Source organism: Hemitrygon akajei, chromosome 7 (genome assembly GCF_048418815.1).
Source record: "Hemitrygon akajei chromosome 7, sHemAka1.3, whole genome shotgun sequence".
In the NCBI taxonomy this organism is placed as follows: Eukaryota; Metazoa; Chordata; class Chondrichthyes; order Myliobatiformes; family Dasyatidae; genus Hemitrygon; species Hemitrygon akajei.
The window spans coordinates 131,697,654-131,717,509 of record NC_133130.1 but is presented as its reverse complement, the minus strand read 5'-3'; the positions used below and the strand labels follow the sequence as shown (position 1 = coordinate 131,717,509).

Here is a 19,856-nt window from a genome sequence, read left to right as displayed (position 1 = left end):
ATTCTGCTCACTCCTCTTCTGTTGCTACTTGGTGCGATTTTGATCGGGGTGGACTGTCTCTGCGGCTTGCTATCAATAAAGGACGCAACACTAGATTGAACGGAACTGAAAATTCCTGGACTGTTTAGATGACTTTTTGTGATTTGATGTTTTATTTTCTGCATTTCTTTCCTCATTTTTTTGTGCGATTTGCTCTTTTTTTGCCTGTTGTGCGTCTGATGTTTATTCCATGATTTTCTTTGTTACGTGGCTGTCTGCAGGAAGACAAATCTCAGGGATGTGCAAAAGAAAAAGATAGTATTCATGGATTCAATGTCCATTCAGAAATTGCTTGGCAGAGGGAAAAAGCTGTTCCTGAATCGTTGAGTGTGTGTCCTTCAGGCTCCCGTAACTCCTCCTTGACGGTAGATTCCGATTGCTTCATTACAAAATGTAAGAACCTTTAGAGAGGATCCTGGGAAGATATTTATTCATTTAGAGATACAGTGTGGAACAGGCTTTCTAGCCCTTTGAACTGCGCCACTGTGGTAACTATGTGTATACCTGTCTGGACATGCCCCTCTGCTGACTGCTCCTGTGGCTCCTCCCACAGACCCCTGCTGACTGCTCCTGTGGCTCCTCCCACTGACCCCTGTATAAAGGCGATTGGAGGCACTGCTCCTCCCTCAGTCTCCAGGATGTTGTGTGGTGGTCACTTGCAGCTAATAAAAGCCTATCGTTCGCCTCCCGTCTCCGAGAGTTATTGATGGTGCATCAGCCACCCAGCAAACCACTGATTTAACCCCAGCCTAATCAAGGGACAATTTACAATAACCAGTTAACCTACTAACCGGTGCGTCTTTGGATTGTGGAAACCTACAAGGTCACAGGAATTTCAATTTCTCACTCCCCCTCGCTCTCTTACCCCTTTTCTCTCTTTCCCTCTCATACTTCCCCCCTTTCTTTTGTCTCTTTCCCCTTCTCTCTCTCCTGCCTTCCCCTTTTACTCTCTAATTCCCTCTCCCTCTCTCACTCTTTCCTTCTCTTCACCCCTCCCTTCCCTCTCTCTCTTTCCCCACACTTCCCACTCTCCACCTCCCTCTCCGCTCTCCCCCTCTCTCGTCCCTCTCCCCACACTCTTCCTCCCTCCACACCCCCACTCATTCCCCACTCCCCGCCACTCTTCCCCCTCCTTCCTCCCCCTCGCCCCCTCCTCTTCCCTATCACTCTTTCCCCACACACCCCACTTCCCCCTCCCTTTTCCCCCACCCTTCATCCTCCACCCAATCTCTTCCCCCTCCCTCTTACTCCTTCCTCCTCCCCCTCCTTTGTACCCACCCCCTCCCTCCTCACCCTCTTCCCCCTCCTTCTCCCTTCCCCCCTCTTTCCCCTTCTCTCTTTCCCTCTCGCTTCCCCCTTCTCTCTCCACCTCTCCCTTCCCCACTTCTCCTCACCCCTCTCCCTTCCCCAACTCTCTCCCTTTCCCCTCTTCCCTTCCCCTCTCCCTCTCCCCTTCTCTTCCCCCTCTCTCCCTTTCCCTGTCTCTTTCCTCCCTTTGCCTCTCCCCTTCCCCCCCTCCCTTCCAAAGCAGACGAGGTAGGTTTTGAGGCGAGATCTGGTAGGGTTAGTGCTCTCGGGCGTGGCAGGCTACAGGGAGCCAGTTTTCTGTCAGAGACCCAATCAGCAGGACCGGAGACGGAGGGAATGGAGTCAGACAAAGGAGGTGGGGGATGGGGGGAAGTACAAGGTGGTGGGTGATAGGTGAAACTGGGGAAAGGGGAGGGAGTAAGTTAAAGAGCTGGAAGTTGATTGGTGAAAGTAATAAAGGGCTGGAGAAGGGGGAAGGGGTAGGAGCACCAGAGGGAGGTGATGGGTAGGTAAGGAGATGAGGTGAGAGAGGGAAATAGGAACAAGGAATGGTGAAGGAGGAGCTGCAATTACCTGAAATTCTTGAAATGTGTTGTTTTGCTCAGCAGGATATTGTAATACGTAATAAATATTTATATAAATTACAATAAGGAATGTATATATAGATTCAAATTAAGTATAGAAAGAGAGCAGAAAGAATATTGAGGTAGTGTTTATGGGTTCAATGTCCATTCAGAAATTGGATGGTGGAGGGGGAGAAGCTGCTCTTGAAACACTGAGTGTGTGTCTTCAGGCTCCTGTACCTCCTCCCTGATGGCAGAGGGGAAGAAGCTGTTCCTGAATCATTGAGCGTGTGTCTTCAGGCTCCTGTACCTCCTCCCTGATGGCAGAGGGGAAGAAGCTGTTCCTGAATCACTGAGTGTGTGTCTTCAGGCTCCTGTACCTCCTCCCTGATGGCAGAGGGGAAGAAGCTGTTCCTGAATCGTTGAGTGTGTGTCTTCAGGCTCCTGTACCCCCTCCCTGATGGCAGAGGGGAAGAAGCTGTTCCTGAATCACTGAGTGTGTGTCTTCAGGCTCCTGTACCTCCTCCCTGATGTCAGAGGGGAAGAAGCTGTTCCTGAATCGTTGAGTGTGTGTCTTCAGGCTCCTGTACCCCCTCCCTGATGGTACCAGAGGAAAGGTCGGAGGCCACACTCACTGGGCGTGTTTCAGGTCTAGTGTCTGTGGCCCAGACCCTGGGTGTGACTGGTCCCCTGGGAGCTCAGTAGCTCCAGGTGTAGTGTCTGTGGCCCAGACCCTGGGTGTGACTGGTTCCAACTTCTCTGAATTGCTTGACTGAGCATCTTGGATCTCGCAGTGGGAACAGCTTGTGTTCTATAAACTCCAAATAGTTTGTTAGTCCCGGGAGAAAGTCCCAATAAAAGGTTAGATTTTTACGTTCTGTCATCTGTGTTTCTCTTGGCTGTGGTTGGTAAGTATGTGTGTACATGGCACTTAAATCAGTTGGCCTCTGTAAAGTGGAAAAAGTGAAGCTCGTTCCTCTCTTCCTCAAACCCCCAGGATGCCCCCAAACCACTTAAGTCGGCCTCTGTACAGTTAGTTGGTTACTGCCTGTTACGCCGCTGTTGTTTGGGGAAGCAATGAAATTCCTCCCTCTCTGTCTGTCCTTGGCCATCGTCTCTACTGTGTCCCAGGTGTGATTCAGGGTCCTCATTTCTGCCTCTACAATATGGCACTAAGTTGTCTTTGGTCTCCAGTGTCTCCTCCATCCTTCAGGGGTCCAGGGAAGTGCTGTCTTGGTGATGGAGTTGGCCTCGCTTCCCCTCACACGCTCAATCCATCTCCAACGTTTCCTCATGACGATGTGGCCATGTCCTCTTGATGACACTGGAGGAGTAGGGTATAGTTGGAGATCTTTCTTGGTCAGATCTTCCAGAGGCTCAAGGTGTGGAGAAAGTGAGATCTGTTTCTCACACCCTTCCACCACTCCAAGCCACCAAACCAGTAGAGTGCGGCCATACTCACCACCCTTGCTGAGTAAGATCCCGTAAACTCTCTCTGGTAACAGCCAGGGAATCTTAAAGATGAAAGACCAGCTTTATGAGACCATAAGATATAGGAGCAGAATTATAGGCCATTTGGCCCATCGAGTCTGCTCTGCCATTTCATCATGACTGATCCATTTTTCCCTCTCAGCCTTCTCCCTGTATCCCTTCATGTCCTGACCAATCAAGAATCTATCAATCTCTGCCTTAAATCTACCCGATGACTCGGCCTCCACAGCCCCCTGTGGCAACGAATTCCACAGATTCACCACTCTTCGGCTAAAGAAATTCCTCCTCATCTCTGTTCTAAAAGGACGTCATTCTATTCTGAGGATGACCCTTCTGGTCCTAGACTCCCCCACTACTGGAAACATCCTCTCCACATCCACTCTATCTGTGTCCTCTGGTCCTAGACTCCCCCACTATAGGAAACATCCTCTCCACATCCACTGTCTGTGTCCACTGGTCCTAGACTCCCCCACTATAGGAAACATCCTCTCCACATCCACTCTATCTGTGGTCCTAGACTCCCCCACTATAGGAAACATCCTCTCCACATCCACTCTATCTGTGTCCTCTGGTCCTAGACACCCCCACTATAGGAAACATCCTCTCCACATCCACTCTGTCTGTGTCCTCTGGTCCTGCGAATATCAGCAAGATGGTGGTGGTGTCCTACAGTCAGTTCGTGAAACTACTTCTTCTCCTGGTACTTACCCCTACAAGGGGCCTAAGTGCTACTCCTTTCCATACACCTCCTCCCTCCCCTCCATTCAGGGTCTCAGTGAGGTAACACTTCATCTGCGAATCTGCTGGGGTCGTCTATTGTGTCCGGTGCTCCTGGTGTGGCCTCCTCTACGCTGGTGAGACCCGCCATATTGGGGGACCGCTTCATCCAGCACCTCTGCTCCATCCACCACAAGCAGGACTTCCTGGTGATTAAACATTTTAATTCCCATTCCGACATGTCAGTCCATGGCCTCCTCTTGTGCCAAGATGAGGCCACCCTCAGGGTGGAGGAGCAACACCTTCTATTCCATCTGGGTAGCCCCCAACCCAATGGCATGAATATCGATTTCTCCTTCCCGTAAATGAAAATTCCCCACCCCCTCCTCCCTACTCTGACTTTTCACTTCTTCCCACCTGCCTATTACTTCCCCTGGGTCCCCTCCTCCTTCCCTTTCTCCTATGGTCCACTCTCCTCTCCTATCAGATTCCTTCCTCTCCAGCCCCTGACCTTTCCCACCCTCTGGCTTCGCCTATCACCTTTCTTCCCCTCCCCCTTCCTTCTAATTCTGGCATCTTCCCCTTTCCTGCTCAGTTCTGAAGAACGGCCTCGGCTCGAAACGTCGACTGTTTATTCCTCTGCATAGATGCTGCCTGACCTACTGAGTTTCTCCAGCACTTTGTGTGTGTTACTTTGGATTTAAGGCTTATGCAGGCTTTCTTGTGTTTGTTCATCTTCTCCATTTAAATATAGTTCTACCACTAATCTGTGCGTGATCAGAGCCTGTCATTTACATTTCCATTTTGTGCTTTTGGGCCGACTGAGCTTCTGCTGTCTCTGAGGGAATTCAGTGAGGTTGAGGGTGGAGTGTGCGGCCTAACGGCAGAGTGCAAACCCATCACTGGCCGACTGACGTGTTGAGCAGGACTGAAGCGGACGAGGACGAGAGCGGAGGGCGAGCGGGTGTTCAGCGCCGTCTACCCGTGCCTGACTGGTGTCCCTCTCCCTCTCCCTCACTGCAGGAGTCTGGAGCAAGGTTTGATCGGACTCGTTTCTAGATGACTGGTCCATGCTACGTGTGTTGCTGGTATTCTGATTCTGATCGGGGCAGACTGGCCTGCAGTCAGTGAACGACACGGAGCTAACTTGAACTAAACGGAACACTCCTACACTGTTCCGAGGACTCTGCAGTTTGATTCCGTGTGTTTCTCGCTGTTGCGCGACTGAGCCTCTCCTTCGGGACAATGTTGCTGTTAACTTTAAAATAAAAACATCACGGACGTACGTCCAGAAAGGAGCCCATAACATCGTGAAGGATCCCACCCACCCTGATCATGGACTGTTTGTCCCACTCCCATCAGGGAGGAGGTTACGTTTCATCCACAGTGCAGAACAGGCCCCTCTGGACCTTCGATCTGCTCTGCCCAGCAATCCCCTGATTTAACCCCCGCCTAATCACTGGGCAATTAACAATCTACAGTGAGCACCCGGTCACGGGGAGAACATACAAACTCATTTCAGGCAGTGGTGGGACTTGACCCGGGTTGACTGCACATAAGGCATTGTGGTGCTACCACTAACCCACCCCCCCACACCCCCAACACCACTACTTGATAATTTCCTGTCAGAGTCACCTTAGTTACAGACACTCTGCGCCGAGCGTCACTTTATGGGCATACTATGCATACAAGCTGTCTTCTGTATTTATGTTTTTTGATGTTTTAAACAATTGTTCTTTATCTTACTGTGTTTTTTTAGTGCTGCATTGGATCCAGAGTAACAATTATTTCATTCTCCTTTGCGCTCGTGTGCGGAGAATGACACTGAACAATCTTGTATCTTGATAACCCTGTGATGTTGGACTGGGGACTGCCTGTGTGCCAGGCAGTTTCTGATTTAGTGAGATAGCATCAAGTACTTCAGACCGTTGGGGAATTAGGACTGAAAACAAAGGTGTGCTCAGGCAGAGACCTAGAGGGACACTTAATGCGAAATTGAATGGTGCTTCGAGAGGATAGGGATCTCAGGTTATTTGTACATTTTGTTCAAAATAGCAGGACTTGGCAGCACAGCACTCCAGGCTGGGAATAATTATCAGCTCCCAGCTGGGGAATTGAACTTAAATAAATCTGGAATTGAATCTCACCTCAGTAACTGTGCCACGAAAATAGAGACTGTGTGGTGCAGGAAATCTGCTCTTAGCCCGTCTAGCCCAGTGATCTCAGACACACGCTGAGTTATACCAGACCTCGTGATGAATGCAATCTGAACAAATCAGTCAGGGAGGCGAGGGCTCGGGCAGCGTCCATGGAGACAGAATCAGAGCGCTGGAAGATGTCTGCCGTTGAGTTCATCTTCAAAATGGGATGCCTCAAGAATGTGGCATCATTCACCCAGGACATGCCCTCTTCCCATTGCTACCGTCAGGGAGGAGGTACAGGAGCCTGAAGACACACACCCAACATTTTAGGAACAGCTTCTTCCCCTCTGCCATCCGATTTCTAAATGGACAATGCACCCACAAACACTACCTCAGTATTTTTCCTCTCTTTTTCCACTATTCCCCCACACTCATAGACACTACGTCGTTTTTCACATTTTTCTTTGTAAGTACAGGAATTTTAGATCTTTGCACTGTCCTGCAGCTGAAAAACAACAGATTTCATGAAATACATGGTAATAAACTGGACTCTGATTCAGTGCAATCCCACACTAACGTCCCAGTAATCTGACCCCCCGTGTGCAAGGCTAGTTTCTCCTTTCCCCACACGGATTTTCCCCTGGCAGACTGACGCACCATCCCACATGTCTTTGCAGTGCAGGAGGAAGCCGGACAGCCGGGAGGAAACCCGCGCAGTAACGGGGAATCGGACAAACACCACACACACAATGCCTGAGATCAGAACCCCCTCATCCGGGACGTGCCCTCTTCTCATTGCCACCATCAGGGGGAGGTACAGGAGCCTGAAGGCACACACTCAGCGATTCAGGAACAGCTTCTTCCCCTCTGCCATCAGGGTGGGGGTACAGGAGCCTGAAGACACACACTCAGTGATTCAGGGACAGCTTCTTCCCCTCTGCCATCAGGGAGGAGGTACAGGAGCCTGAAGACACACACTCAGTGATTCAGGGACAGCTTCTTCCCCTCTGCCATCAGGGAGGAGGTACAGGAGCCTGAAGACACACACTCAGTGATTCAGGAACAGCTTCTTCCCCTCTGCCATCAGGGAGGAGGTACAGGAGCCTGAAGACACACACTCAGTGATTCAGGAACAGCTTCTTCCCCTCTGTCACCAGGGAGGAGGTACAGGAGCCTGAAGACACACACTCAGCGATTCAGTAACAGCTTCTTCCCCTCTGCCATCAGGGAGGAGGTACAGGAGCCTGAAGACACACACTCAACGATTCAGGAACAGCTTCTTCCCCTCTGCCATCAGGGAGGGGGTACAGGAGCCTGAAGACACACACTCAGTGATTCAGGAACAGCTTCTTCCCCTCTGTCATCAGGGAGGAGGTACAGGAGCCTGAAGACACACACTCAGTGATTCAGGAACAGCTTCTTCCCCTCTGCCATCAGGGAGGAGGTACAGGAGCCTGAAGACACACACTCAGTGATTCAGGAACAGCTTCTTCCCCTCTGTCATCAGGGAGGAGGTACAGGAGCCTGAAGACACACACTCAGTGATTCAGGAACAGCTTCTTCCCCTCTGCCATCAGGGAGGAGGTACAGGAGCCTGAAGACACACACTCAGTGATTCAGGAACAGCTTCTTCCCCTCTGTCACCAGGGAGGAGGTACAGGAGCCTGAAGACACACACTCAGCGATTCAGTAACAGCTTCTTCCCCTCTGCCATCAGGGAGGAGGTACAGGAGCCTGAAGACACACACTCAACGATTCAGGAACAGCTTCTTCCCCTCTGCCATCAGGGAGGGGGTACAGGAGCCTGAAGACACACACTCAACGATTCAGGAACAGCTTCTTCCCCTCTGCCATCAGGGAGGAGGTACAGGAGCCTGAAGACACACACTCAACGATTCAGGAACAGCTTCTTCCCCTCTGCCATCAGGGAGGAGGTACAGGAGCCTGAAGACACACACTCAACGATTCAGGAACAGCTTCTTCCCCTCTGCCATCAGGGAGGAGGTACAGGAGCCTGAAGACACACACTCAACGATTCAGGAACAGCTTCTTCCCCTCTGCCATCAGGGAGGGGGTACAGGAGCCTGAAGACACACACTCAGTGATTCAGGAACAGCTTCTTCCCCTCTGCCATCAGGGAGGGGGTACAGGAGCCTGAAGACACACACTCAGTGATTCAGGGACAGCTTCTTCCCCTCCGCCATCAGATTTCTGAATGGACATTGAACCCATGAACACTACCTCACTATTTTTTTTGTTTCCATCTCTTTTGCAATTTTATCTATCTACTTATTTATTTATCTACCTACTTATTCATTCATTCATTCATTCATCTATTTATTCATTCATTCATTATTTATTTATCTATCTATCTATTTATTTATTTATTTTATATATGTTTATTTTAATTTATAGATTTTTATTGCTATGTATTGCAAGGGGTGGCAGGGCGGACATAGGTCCCTACCAAAGGAGTTGTAAGGCGCTCCTTCCCTCCCCTAGCCTGCTGGTCACCATTGGACAAGGTGTAGCACCCCCCCCCACCCACCCCCCGATCAGGGTCATGTGAAGCCATGGGAGCAGGTGGTGGATGGTCGTATGAGCAGCCGGTGTAGATCACAAGTCCTGGTTATTCGGCCACTGACACCAGGCAGACAATCTCTGAAGAGTATTGATGATGACTGGGTCACCCATCTTGTAAAGACACTGCCCAGAAGAAGGCAATGGCAAACTAGTTCTGTAGAAAGCTTTGCCAAGAACAATCGCGGCCGTGGATAAGACCCTGATCACCCACGTCAGACATGGCACATAATGAATGAACGAACTGGAACTGGCATTAAACAGTTGAGAATATTTTCTCTGCTTCTCGGTACACATGACAATACAAGTGACCTTTGCCATTCACAGGAGGCCAGGGGCGACAGATGTTGGAATCCGGAATGAGAAACTATCGGCAGTTTGGAACAAGGACAGTGCAGATGTTGGGCTACCGGAGCAACACACAAATGCTGCAGGAACTCAGCGCGTTGGGCAGATCTGTGGAGGGAAGCGGTCAGCTGACATTTTGAGGGGAAAACTCTTTATAAAAGGACCGGAAATGTTGATGGTTCATTCGCCCCCGCGGATGCTGACTGACCTGTTGAGTTCCTGCTCCAGCTCTTTGTTACCTCCTGATGCAAAGTTTCAACCTGAAACGTAGACAGTTCCTCCCCGCACCGTGCCCACAACAGTGCTGCTCGGTCTGCTGATCAGCAGGGGGCCACTCAAGATTGGAAAAAGCTGCAGAATGTTGTAAACTCAGTCAGCCTCATCATGGGCACTGGCCTCCCCAGCATCGAGGACACCTTCAAAAGATGATGCCACAAATAGGCAGCATCCATCATTAAGGACCCCCATCACCCTGGACATGCCCCTCTTCTCATTGCTACCATCAGGGAGGAGGTACAGGAGCCTGAAGACACACACTCAACATTTCATTTGCAGCTGGTACGGGAAACTGTACCTCCCTTAATCACAGGACTCTGCAGAGAGTGGCGCGGACAGCCCAGCGCATCTGCAGTTGTGAACTTCCCATGATTCAGGACATTTACAAGGACAGGTGTGTAAAAAGGATGTAGGATCACTGGGGACCAAAGCCATTCCAACCACAGTCTATTCCAGCTGTTACCATCTGGGAAGTGGTATCACAGCATAAAAACCAGGACTGACAGGCTCCGGGACAGCTTCTTCCACCAGGCCATCAGCCTGATGAACTCACGCTGATTTGAGTGTACACTATATTACATTGACTGTTCTATTTATTATAAATTTCTATGATTGCACATGGCACATATAGATGGAGACGTAACATAAAGATCTTTACTCCTCATGTATGTGAAGGATGTGAGAAATAAAGTCAATTCAATTCAATTCAAATTCTTCCCCTCTGCAATCCGATTTCTGAATATCCACGAAACCATGAACATTACTTCATTATATTTTTGCTCCCTTTTAGCACTGTTTAAATAATTTTAAAATATACCATATATACTTATTGTAAATGATCGTGTTACAAGTATCTGGGAGTACAGTTAGACGAGAAGCTTCACTGGACTGCCAACACAGATGCCTTGTGCAGGAAGGCACAGAGTCGAATGTACTTCCTAAGAAGGTTGGCGTCATTCAATGTCTGTAGTGAGATGCTGAAGATGTTCTATAGGTCAGTTGTGGAGAGCGCCCTCTTCTTTGTGGTGGCGTGTTGGGGAGGAAGCATTAAGAAGAGGGACGCCTCATGTCTTAATAAGCTGGTAAGGAAGGCGGGCTCTGTCGTGGGCAAAGTACTGGAGAGTTTAACATCGGTAGCTGAGCGAAGGGCGCTGAGTAGGCTACGGTCAATTATGGATAACTCTGAACATCCTCTACATAGCACCATCCAGAGACAGAGAAGCAGTTTCAGTGACAGGTTACTATCGATGCAATGCTCCTCAGACAGGATGAAGAGGTCAATACTCCCCAATGCCATTAGGCTTTACAATTCTACCGCCAGGACTTAAGAACTTTTTAAAAGCTATTATTAATGCTTTTTTGAGACGGTGATTTAGATGCATATCATATTTTTTTTACTGAGTTAAGTATTGTATGTAATTAGTTTTGCTACAACAAGTGTATGGGACATTGGAAAAAAAGTTGAATTTCCCCATGGGGATGAATAAAGTATCTATCTATCTATCTATCTATCTATTATGTATTGCGATGTTTCACCACATTGTTCGTTCCCTATGTGCTGTGTCATACGATGTGGATGATTATGATCTTTCTGTGACCATGATTGTTCCTGGCAAAGTTTTCTAAAGAAATAGTTTGCTGTTGACTTCTTCTGGGCAGCATCTTTACAAGACGGGTGACCCCAGCCATTATCAATACTCTTCAGAGATGGTCTGCTTGGTGTCAGTGGTCACATGACCAGGACTTGTGATCTGCACCGGCTGCTCAAATGACCATCCACCACCTGCTCCCATGGCTTCACGTGATCCTGACCCCGGGGGGTTGGGCTAAACAGGGGCTACACCTTGTCCAAGGGTGACCTGCAGACTAATGGAGGTGAGGAGCACCTTACACCTCCTTTGGTAGAGACATATCTCCAGCCCACCACCCTTTCACGACATATGTCAGTGATATTAAATCTGACTCTGAAAAAGCGTCAGCGTGTCTAGCCAGAGGTAGTTCTGATCCTGCCTCCTTAGACACCACCCGAGTTCAGGGTTTACCCATTGTTCACTGGTGTTCATGGTCATGTTTTGTGCAAGGCTCTGCACAAGAACGAAACTTTGATCGATTATCAGCCGAGTCTCTCTGGCCGACAGCATCATGCGGACTCTTTGCATTCCACCAGAAGGACTGTAGTGTTTCTGGAAGGAGGCTCACCCCCAGCTACTCATTGGGAGTTGGCAGTCAGCAGTAAATTTTAGCCTGCAACTGGAAACTCAATCCCAGGAAATACTAAAGATGATCATTTGTATTAGATTCTGAGGCTTTATAAGGCATTGGTCAGTCTGCAGTTGGAGAATTGTGAGTAGTTTTGGGACCCTTATCTAAGAAAGGGTGTGGTGGCTTTGAAGAGGAGTCCACAGGAGGTTCACAAGAAGACCACGACAGTGAAAGAGTTAACGTATGAGCAGCATCTGATGGCTCTGGGCCTGTACTTGCTGGAGATAATAAGAATGGGGGGGGGGGGTGAGGAATCTTCTATCAAACATTGAAAGGCTTAGCTCGAGTGGATGTGGAGAGGATGTTTCCTACGATGGGGGTATCTAGAACTAGAGGACACAGCCTCAGAACAGAGGGATGTCCATGCAGAACAGAGATGAAGAGGAATTTCTTCAATCAGAGGGTGGTGAATCTGTGGAATTCATTGTTACAGGCGGCTGAGGAGGCCAAATCATTGAGTATATTTAAAGCGGGGGTTGATAGGGTTCTCTGTTAGTAAGGATGTCAAAGGAGAAGAGAGGAGAATGGGTTGAGGAAGATAATAAGTTGAATGGCATAGGAGACTCGATGGGCTGAATGGCCTAATTCTGCTCCTATGGTCTTATTTGTGCATTTGGTTTAGTGACTGAAAATCCTTTGACCGTTCCGTTTCCTCCCCGTCAGGATCAGCGAAGCCGCCGTCCACAAAGACCACCCAATTGCGGTGACCAGTCACATCATCTCGCTGAAGATCGACCCCCCTCCCTCGCTCTCCCACAATCTGTCAGGCTCTCCGCTCACCACCATCAGCCTGACCCACATCCTGGTAAGGTGCTGGGGTTGTGGGGTGAGGTGGAGGGTGGGCTGTCGGTATGACTGTGTAGGGTAGCGTGGGACAGCCTGGAATCTTGGCGCAGGTTCTCAGACAATGACGAGATGGAGGACGAATGCACCTCGTTCCAAAAATTTTGAAAAGACATGAGATTCTGCAGAAGCTGGAAATCTAGAGCAACACACACAAAATGTTGGAGGAACTCAGCAGGTCAGGCAGCATCTATAGAAATAAATAAACAGCCAACATTTTGGGTCGAGATCTTTCTTCAGGACTGGAAAGGAAGGGGGAAGATGCCAGAATAAAAAGGGGAGGAGGAGGAGGAGGACAAGCTGGAAAGTGATGGGTGCGATCAGGTGGGTGGGAAAGGTAAAGGGCTGGAGATGAAGGAATCTGATAGGAGAGGAGAGTGGACCATGGGAGAAAGAAAGAGGGGCACTGGGGGGGGGGAGGTGAAGAGAAGAGGTAAGTGGTGAATAGAAGAAGAGGGAAAGAGAATCTAGAAGAGTCATTGACACAAAAGATTCTGCAGATGCTGGAAATCCAGAGCAACGCACACAAAATTCTGGAGGAACTGAGCAGGTCAGGCAGCGTCTATGAAGAGGAATAAACAGCCAACATTTTGGGCCAAGATCCTTCTTCAGGACTGGATGGCAAGGGGGAAGATGCCAGAATAAAAAGGTGGGGGGGGGGGAGGTGAAGGAGGACAAGCTACAAGGAAGTAGGTGAAGCCAGGTAGGAGGGGGAGAAGTAAGAAGCTGGGAGGTGATAGGTGGTAAAAGCAAAGGGCTGAAGAAGAAGGAATCTAATAGGAGGGAAGAGTGTTGCATTAGATTTTTCGGGATTCCTCTTTACCCCCCCCCCCCATCTCTACCCCACGTGCACCGTGGAGACACAGAGAGAGGCAAAACTTCTGCACCTATGTTCCAGGGGAGCTGTGTGGAGTCCTGCTTTTACCCGGTATGCGCAATAAAGGAAAGGATATGGACGCTGTAGGCAGAAGGGATTAGTTGAGTTAGGTGGCTAATTACTAGCTTAATTATTTTAGCACAACTTTATATAGAACAGGACAACGCAGTACAGGCCCTTCGGCCCACAATATTGTGCTGACCGTTTAACCTTCTCCAAGATCAGCCTGACCCTTCCCTCCCACACGGCCTTCCAGTTTTCCTCAATCCATGTACCTCTCTAAGAGTCTCTTAAATGTCCCCAATGTACCACCGCTCCTGGCAGGGTATTCCGTGCGCCAACCACTCTCTGTAAAACAAAACTTAATTTTGATATCTCCTTCCAGTGAACAAGTTTCCCCACCCACTCCCCTTCCTCTATCCCCACTCCGACTTTTCACTTCTTCTCACCTGCCTATTACTCCCCCTAGCTCCCCTCCGCCTTCCCTTTCTCCCGTGGTCCACTCTCCTCTCCTATCAGGTTCCTTCCTCTCCAGCCCTTGACCTTTCTCACCCACCTGGCGTCACCTATCACCTTCCAGCTGGCCCCCTTCCCCTCCCCTCACGTTTTATTCTTGCATCTTCCTCCCCCCAGTCTCAGCTCTGAAGAAGGGTCTCGGCCAAGACGTTGACTGTTGATTCATTTCCGGACTTTGTGTGTGTTGTTCTGCATTTCCCCCCTGCACTTTCCTCCGATCACTTTCTTGTCTTAGCCATTTCCACCCTGGGGGAAAGTCTCTGGCTGTCCACTCGATCTATGCCTCGTCATCTTGTGCACCTCTAGCAAGTCACCCCTCGTCCTCCTCCATGTGACGTAGTCTGTGGGAGCTTGCTGTGCCCACCATCTTTCCAACACCACGCCAAGGGAGTGACCACATCTCCGCTGGTGAGTGGGCAGATCCTGGGTGTCAGGAAATGTCACATGCATCGAGATATGGTGAACTGCTTGTCTCACACACTGCTCATACAGATCAGAGCATTGCACAGTGCACTGAGGTAGAACAAGGTCAAACAATACCAGAGTGCATGTCAGGAAATGCAGAGGAGGCTTGACCCAAACGCGGGCAACAGAGATGATTTGGGGGTGAGCGATAACTTCAATAATAAACTGCAAAATATCAAGCCACAAGGGGCCACCAAACAAGAGAGAACAGGCACAACAAGGCAACTGTACACCATTGGGTGGGAGTTGTGTACAAGCCACCTAACAGTAGTAGTGAGTAAGTAGTGAGTAGTAGTGAGGTTGGGGATGGCATTAAAGAGGAAATTAGAAATGCGTGCAATGAAGGAACAGTAGTTGTAATGGGTGACTTCAATCTACATATAGATTGGGTGAACCAAATTGGTAAGGGTGCTGAGGAAGAGAATTTCTTGGAATGTATGCGGGATGGTTTTCTGAACCAACATGTCGAGGAACCAACTGGAGAACAGGCCATTCTAGATTGGGTATTGAGCAATGAGGAAAGGTTAGTTAGCAATCTTGTCATGCGAGGCCCCTTGGGTAACAGTGACCATAATATGGTGGAATTCTTCATTAAGATGGAGAGTGACATAGTTAATTCAGAAACAAAAGTTCTGAACTTAAAGAAGGGTAACTTTGAAGGTATGAAACGTGAATTAGCTAAGATAGACTGGCAAATGATACTTAAAGGGTTGACGGTGGATATGCAATGGCAAGCATTTAAAGATCGCATGGATGAACTACAACAATTGTTCATCCCAGTTTGGCAAAAGAATAAACCAGGGAAGGTAGTGCACCCGTGGCTGACAAGGGAAATTAGGGATAGTATCAAGTCCAAAGAAGAAACATATAAATTAGCAAAAAAAAGCAGCACACCTGAGGACTGGGAGAAATTCAGAGACCAGCAGAGGAGGACAAAGGGCTTAATTAGGAAAGGGAAAAAAGATTATGAGAGAAAGCTGGCAGGGAACATAAAAACTGACTGTAAAAGCTTTTATAGATATGTGAAAAGAAAAAGATTGATCAAGACAAATGTAGGTCCTTTACAGTCAGAAACAGGTGAATTGATCATAGGGAACAAAGACATGGCAGACCAATTGAATAACTACTTTGGTTCTGTCTTCACTAAGGAGGACATAAATAATCTTCCGGAAATAATAAGGGACCGAGGGTCTAGTGAGATGGAGGAACTGAGGGAAATACATGTTAGTAGGGAAGTGGTGTTAGGTAAATTGAAGGGATTAAAAGCAGATAAATCCCCAGGGCCAGATGGTCTGCATCCCAGAGTGATTAAGGAAGTAGCCCAAGAAATTGTGGATGCATTAGTGATAATTTTTCAAAACTCCTTCGATTCTGGATTAGTTCCTGAGGATTGGAGGGTGGCTAATGTAACCCCACTTTTTAAAAAAGGAGGGAGAGAGAAACCGGGGAATTATAGTCTGACATCTGTGGTGGGGAAAATGCTAGAGTCGGTTATCAAAGATGTGATATCAGCACATTTGGAAAGAGGTGAAATCATCGGACAAAGTCAGCATGGATTTGTGAAAGGAAAATCATGTCTGACGAATCTTATAGAATTTTTTGAAGATGTAACTAGTAGAGTGGATAAGGGAGAGCCAGTGGATGTGGTATATTTAGATTTTCAAAAGGCTTTTGACAAGGTCCCACACAGGAGATTAGTGTGCAAACTTAAAGCACACGGTATTGGGGGTATGGTATTGATGTGGATAGAGAATTGGTTGGCAGACAGGAAGCAAAGAGTGGGAGTAAACGGGACCTTTTCAGAATGGCAGGCAGTGACTAGTGGGGTACCACAAGGCTCAGTGCTGGGTCCCCAGTTGTTTACAATATATATTATTGATTTAGATGAGGGAATTAAATGCAGCATCTCCAAGTTTGCGGATGACACGAAGCTGGGCGGCGGTGTTAGCTGTGAGGAGGATGCTAAGAGGATGCAGGGTGACTTGGATAGGTTAGGTGAGTGGGCAAATTCATGGCAGATGCAATTTAATGTGGATAAATGTGAGGTTATCCACTTTGGTTGCAAGAACAGGAAAACAGATTATTATCTGAATGGTGGCCGATTAGGAAAAGGAGGAGATGCAACGAGACCTGGGTGTCATTGTACACCAGTCATTGAAGGTGGGCATGCAGGTACAGCAGGCGGTGAAAAAGGCAAATGGTATGTTGGCGTTCATAGCAAAAGGATTTGAATACAGGAGCAGGGAGGTTCTACTGCAGTTGTACAAGGCCTTGGTGAGACCGCACCTAGAGTATTGTGTGCAGTTTTGGTCCCCCCAAACTGAGGAAAGACATTCTTGCCATAGAGGGAGTACAGAGAAGGTTCACCAGATTGATTCCTGGGATGGCAGGACTTTCATATGAAGAAAGACTGGATCGACTAGGCTTATACTCACTGGAATTGAGAAGATTGAGGGGGGATCTTATTGAAATGTATAAAATTCTAAAGGGATTGGACAGGCTAAATGCAGGAAGATTGTTTCCGATGTTGGGGAAGTCCAGAACGAGGGGTCACAGTTTAAGGATAAAGGGGAAGCCTTTTAGGACCGAGATGAGGAAAAACTTCTTCACACAGAGAGTGATGAATCTGTGGAATTCTCTGCCACAGGAAACAGTTGAGGCCGGTTCATTGGCTATATTTAAGAGGAAGTTTATATATGGCCCTTGTGGCTAAAGGGATCAGGGGGTATGGAGAGAAAGCAGGTGCAGGGTTCTGAGTTGGTTGATCAGCCATGATCATACTGAATGGCGGTGCAGGCTCGAAGGGCCGAATGGCCTACTCCTGCACCTATTTTCTATGTTTCTATGTTTAACTGAAGTTTAGGAGCAACTGGTTGAGGCTGGCTGGTTCATTGAGGAACAAGGGCTGTGGATGCAGGCTGGGTTTAAATAGGCTGCCCTGGGTCTGGGGTAGTTGTGACAGGTAGGGATGCTTTGAACGGGCAGTGAGGTTTGTCTGAGCTTGAAGCTGTGTCTGTGAGTTCCGGTTCTCCCAAAGACACCGCCCCCCACCGTGGTAGGGAAACTATTGGCAGAAACTTGGCACTTGTGTGAGCAAGAGGGAGAGCTACAATTGCTGCTGACACAGGCCATGCTAGACTGAAATAAATCACAGTCATGATCCAACAGTGCCAGGCCTGACTCTCTGAGAGAGATATGCTGCCAGATGTACTGGAGGAATGTCACATGCAAGAGGAACGAGTGCGAGTTGTCGGAGTCCAGTTAACGGGCGACGGCAAAGACATCTCAGCATCTCCTTCAGTTCAAGTTCAGGTTTATGGTCATCTGACTGTACATTCAGTGTATACAACCGAACAAAACAACGATCACCCGGACAATGGTGTTCCCTCACTACAGACAGTGTATACAACCGAACGAAACAACATTCCTCCGGACAATGGTGTTCCCTCACCACATACAGTGTATACAACAGAGCGAAACAACGTTCCTCCAGACAACGGTGTACCCTCACGACATACAGTGTATACAACCGAACAAAACAATGTTCCTCCACACAACGGTGTACCCTCACTACATACAGTGTATACAACCGAACGAAACAATGTTCCTCCACACAACGGTGTACCCTCACTACATACAGTGTATACAACCGAACGAAACAATGTTCCTCCGCACAATGGTGTACCCTCAGTACATACAGTGTATACAACCGAACGAAACAACGTTCCTCCGGACAACGGTGTACCCTCACTACATACAGTGTATACAACCGAACGAAACAACTTTCCCTCGGACAACGGTGTACCCTCACTACATACAGTGTATACAACCGAACGAAACAACGTTCCTCCGGACAACGGTGTACCCTCACCACATACAGTGTATACAACCGAACGAAACAACGTTCCCCCGGACAACGGTGTACCCTCACCACATACAGTGTATACAACCGAACGAAACAACGTTCCTCCGGACAACGGTGTACCCTCACCACATACAGTGTATAGAACCGAACGAAACAATGTTCCTCCGGACAACGGTGTACCCTCACCACATACAGTGTATACAACCGAACGAAACAACGTTCCTCCGGACAACGGTGTACCCCCACCACATACAGTGTATACAACCGAACGAGACAACGTTCCCCCGGACAACGGTGTACCCTCACCACATACAGTGTATACAACCGAACGAAACAACGTTCCTCTGGACAACGGTGTTCCCTCACTACATACAGTGTATACAACTGAACGAAACAACGTTCCTCCGGACAACGGTGTACCCTCACCACATACAGTGTATACAACCGAACGAAACAACGTTCCTCCAGACAACGGTGTACCCTCACTACATACAGTGTATACAACCGAACGAAACAACGTTCGTCCAGACAACGGTGTACCCCCACTACATACAGAGTACACAACCGAACGAAACAACGTTCCACCAGACAACGGTGTACCCTCACTACATACAGTGTATACAACCAAACGAAACAACGTTCCTCTGGACAACGGTGTTCCCTCATCACATATAGTGTATACAACCGAACGAAACAACATTCCTCCGGACAACGATGTTCCCTCACCACATACAGTGTATACAACCGAGCGAAACAACGTTCCTCCGGACAACGGTGTACCCTCACGACATACAGTGTATACAACCGAACAAAACAATGTTCCTCTGGACAACGGTGTACCCTCACTACATACAGTGTATACAACCGAACGAAACAACATTCCTCCGGACAACGGTGTACCCTCACCACATACAGTGTATACAACCGAACGAAACAACGTTCCTCCGGACAACGATGTTCCCTCACCACATACAGTGTATACAACCGAACGAAACAACGTTCCCCCGGACAACGGTGTACCCTCACTACATACAGTGTATACAACCGAGCGAAACAACGTTCCTCCGGACAACGGTGTACCCTCACTACATACAGTGTATACAACCGAACGAAACAACGTTCCCCCGGACAACGGTGTACCCTCACGACATACAGTGTATACAACCGAACAAAACAACGTTCCTCTGGACAACGGTGTTTCCTCACTACATATAGTGTATACAACCGAACGAAACAACGTTCCTCTGGACAACGGTGTTCCCTCACTACAGACAGTGTATACAACCAAACGAGACAACGTTCCTCCGGACAACGGTGTTCCCTCACTACATATAGTGTATACAACCGAACAAAACAACATTCCCCCGGACAACGGTGTTCCCTCACTACATACAGTGTATACAACCAAACGAGACAACGTTCCTCCGGACAACGGTGTTCCCTCACTACATACAGTGTATACAACCGAACGAAACAACGTTCCCCCGGACAACGGTGTTCCCTCACTACATACAGTGTATACAACCGAACGAAACAACGTTCCCCCGGACAACGGTGTACCCTCA

The 19,856-nt window shown here is 48.5% G+C and overlaps 1 protein-coding gene across 1 annotated transcript in view; it reads left to right on the top strand.

Annotated features, from left to right (window-relative positions):
• Positions 1-19,856, top strand: part of adgrd1 (adhesion G protein-coupled receptor D1) — a 145,623-nt gene that overhangs the window by 91,596 nt on the left and 34,171 nt on the right. Inside the window, exon 13 of the mRNA XM_073050279.1 lies at positions 12,389-12,530. Within this exon, the coding sequence (XP_072906380.1) occupies positions 12,389-12,530 (142 nt within the window). The remainder of the gene's footprint in view (positions 1-12,388; positions 12,531-19,856) is intronic.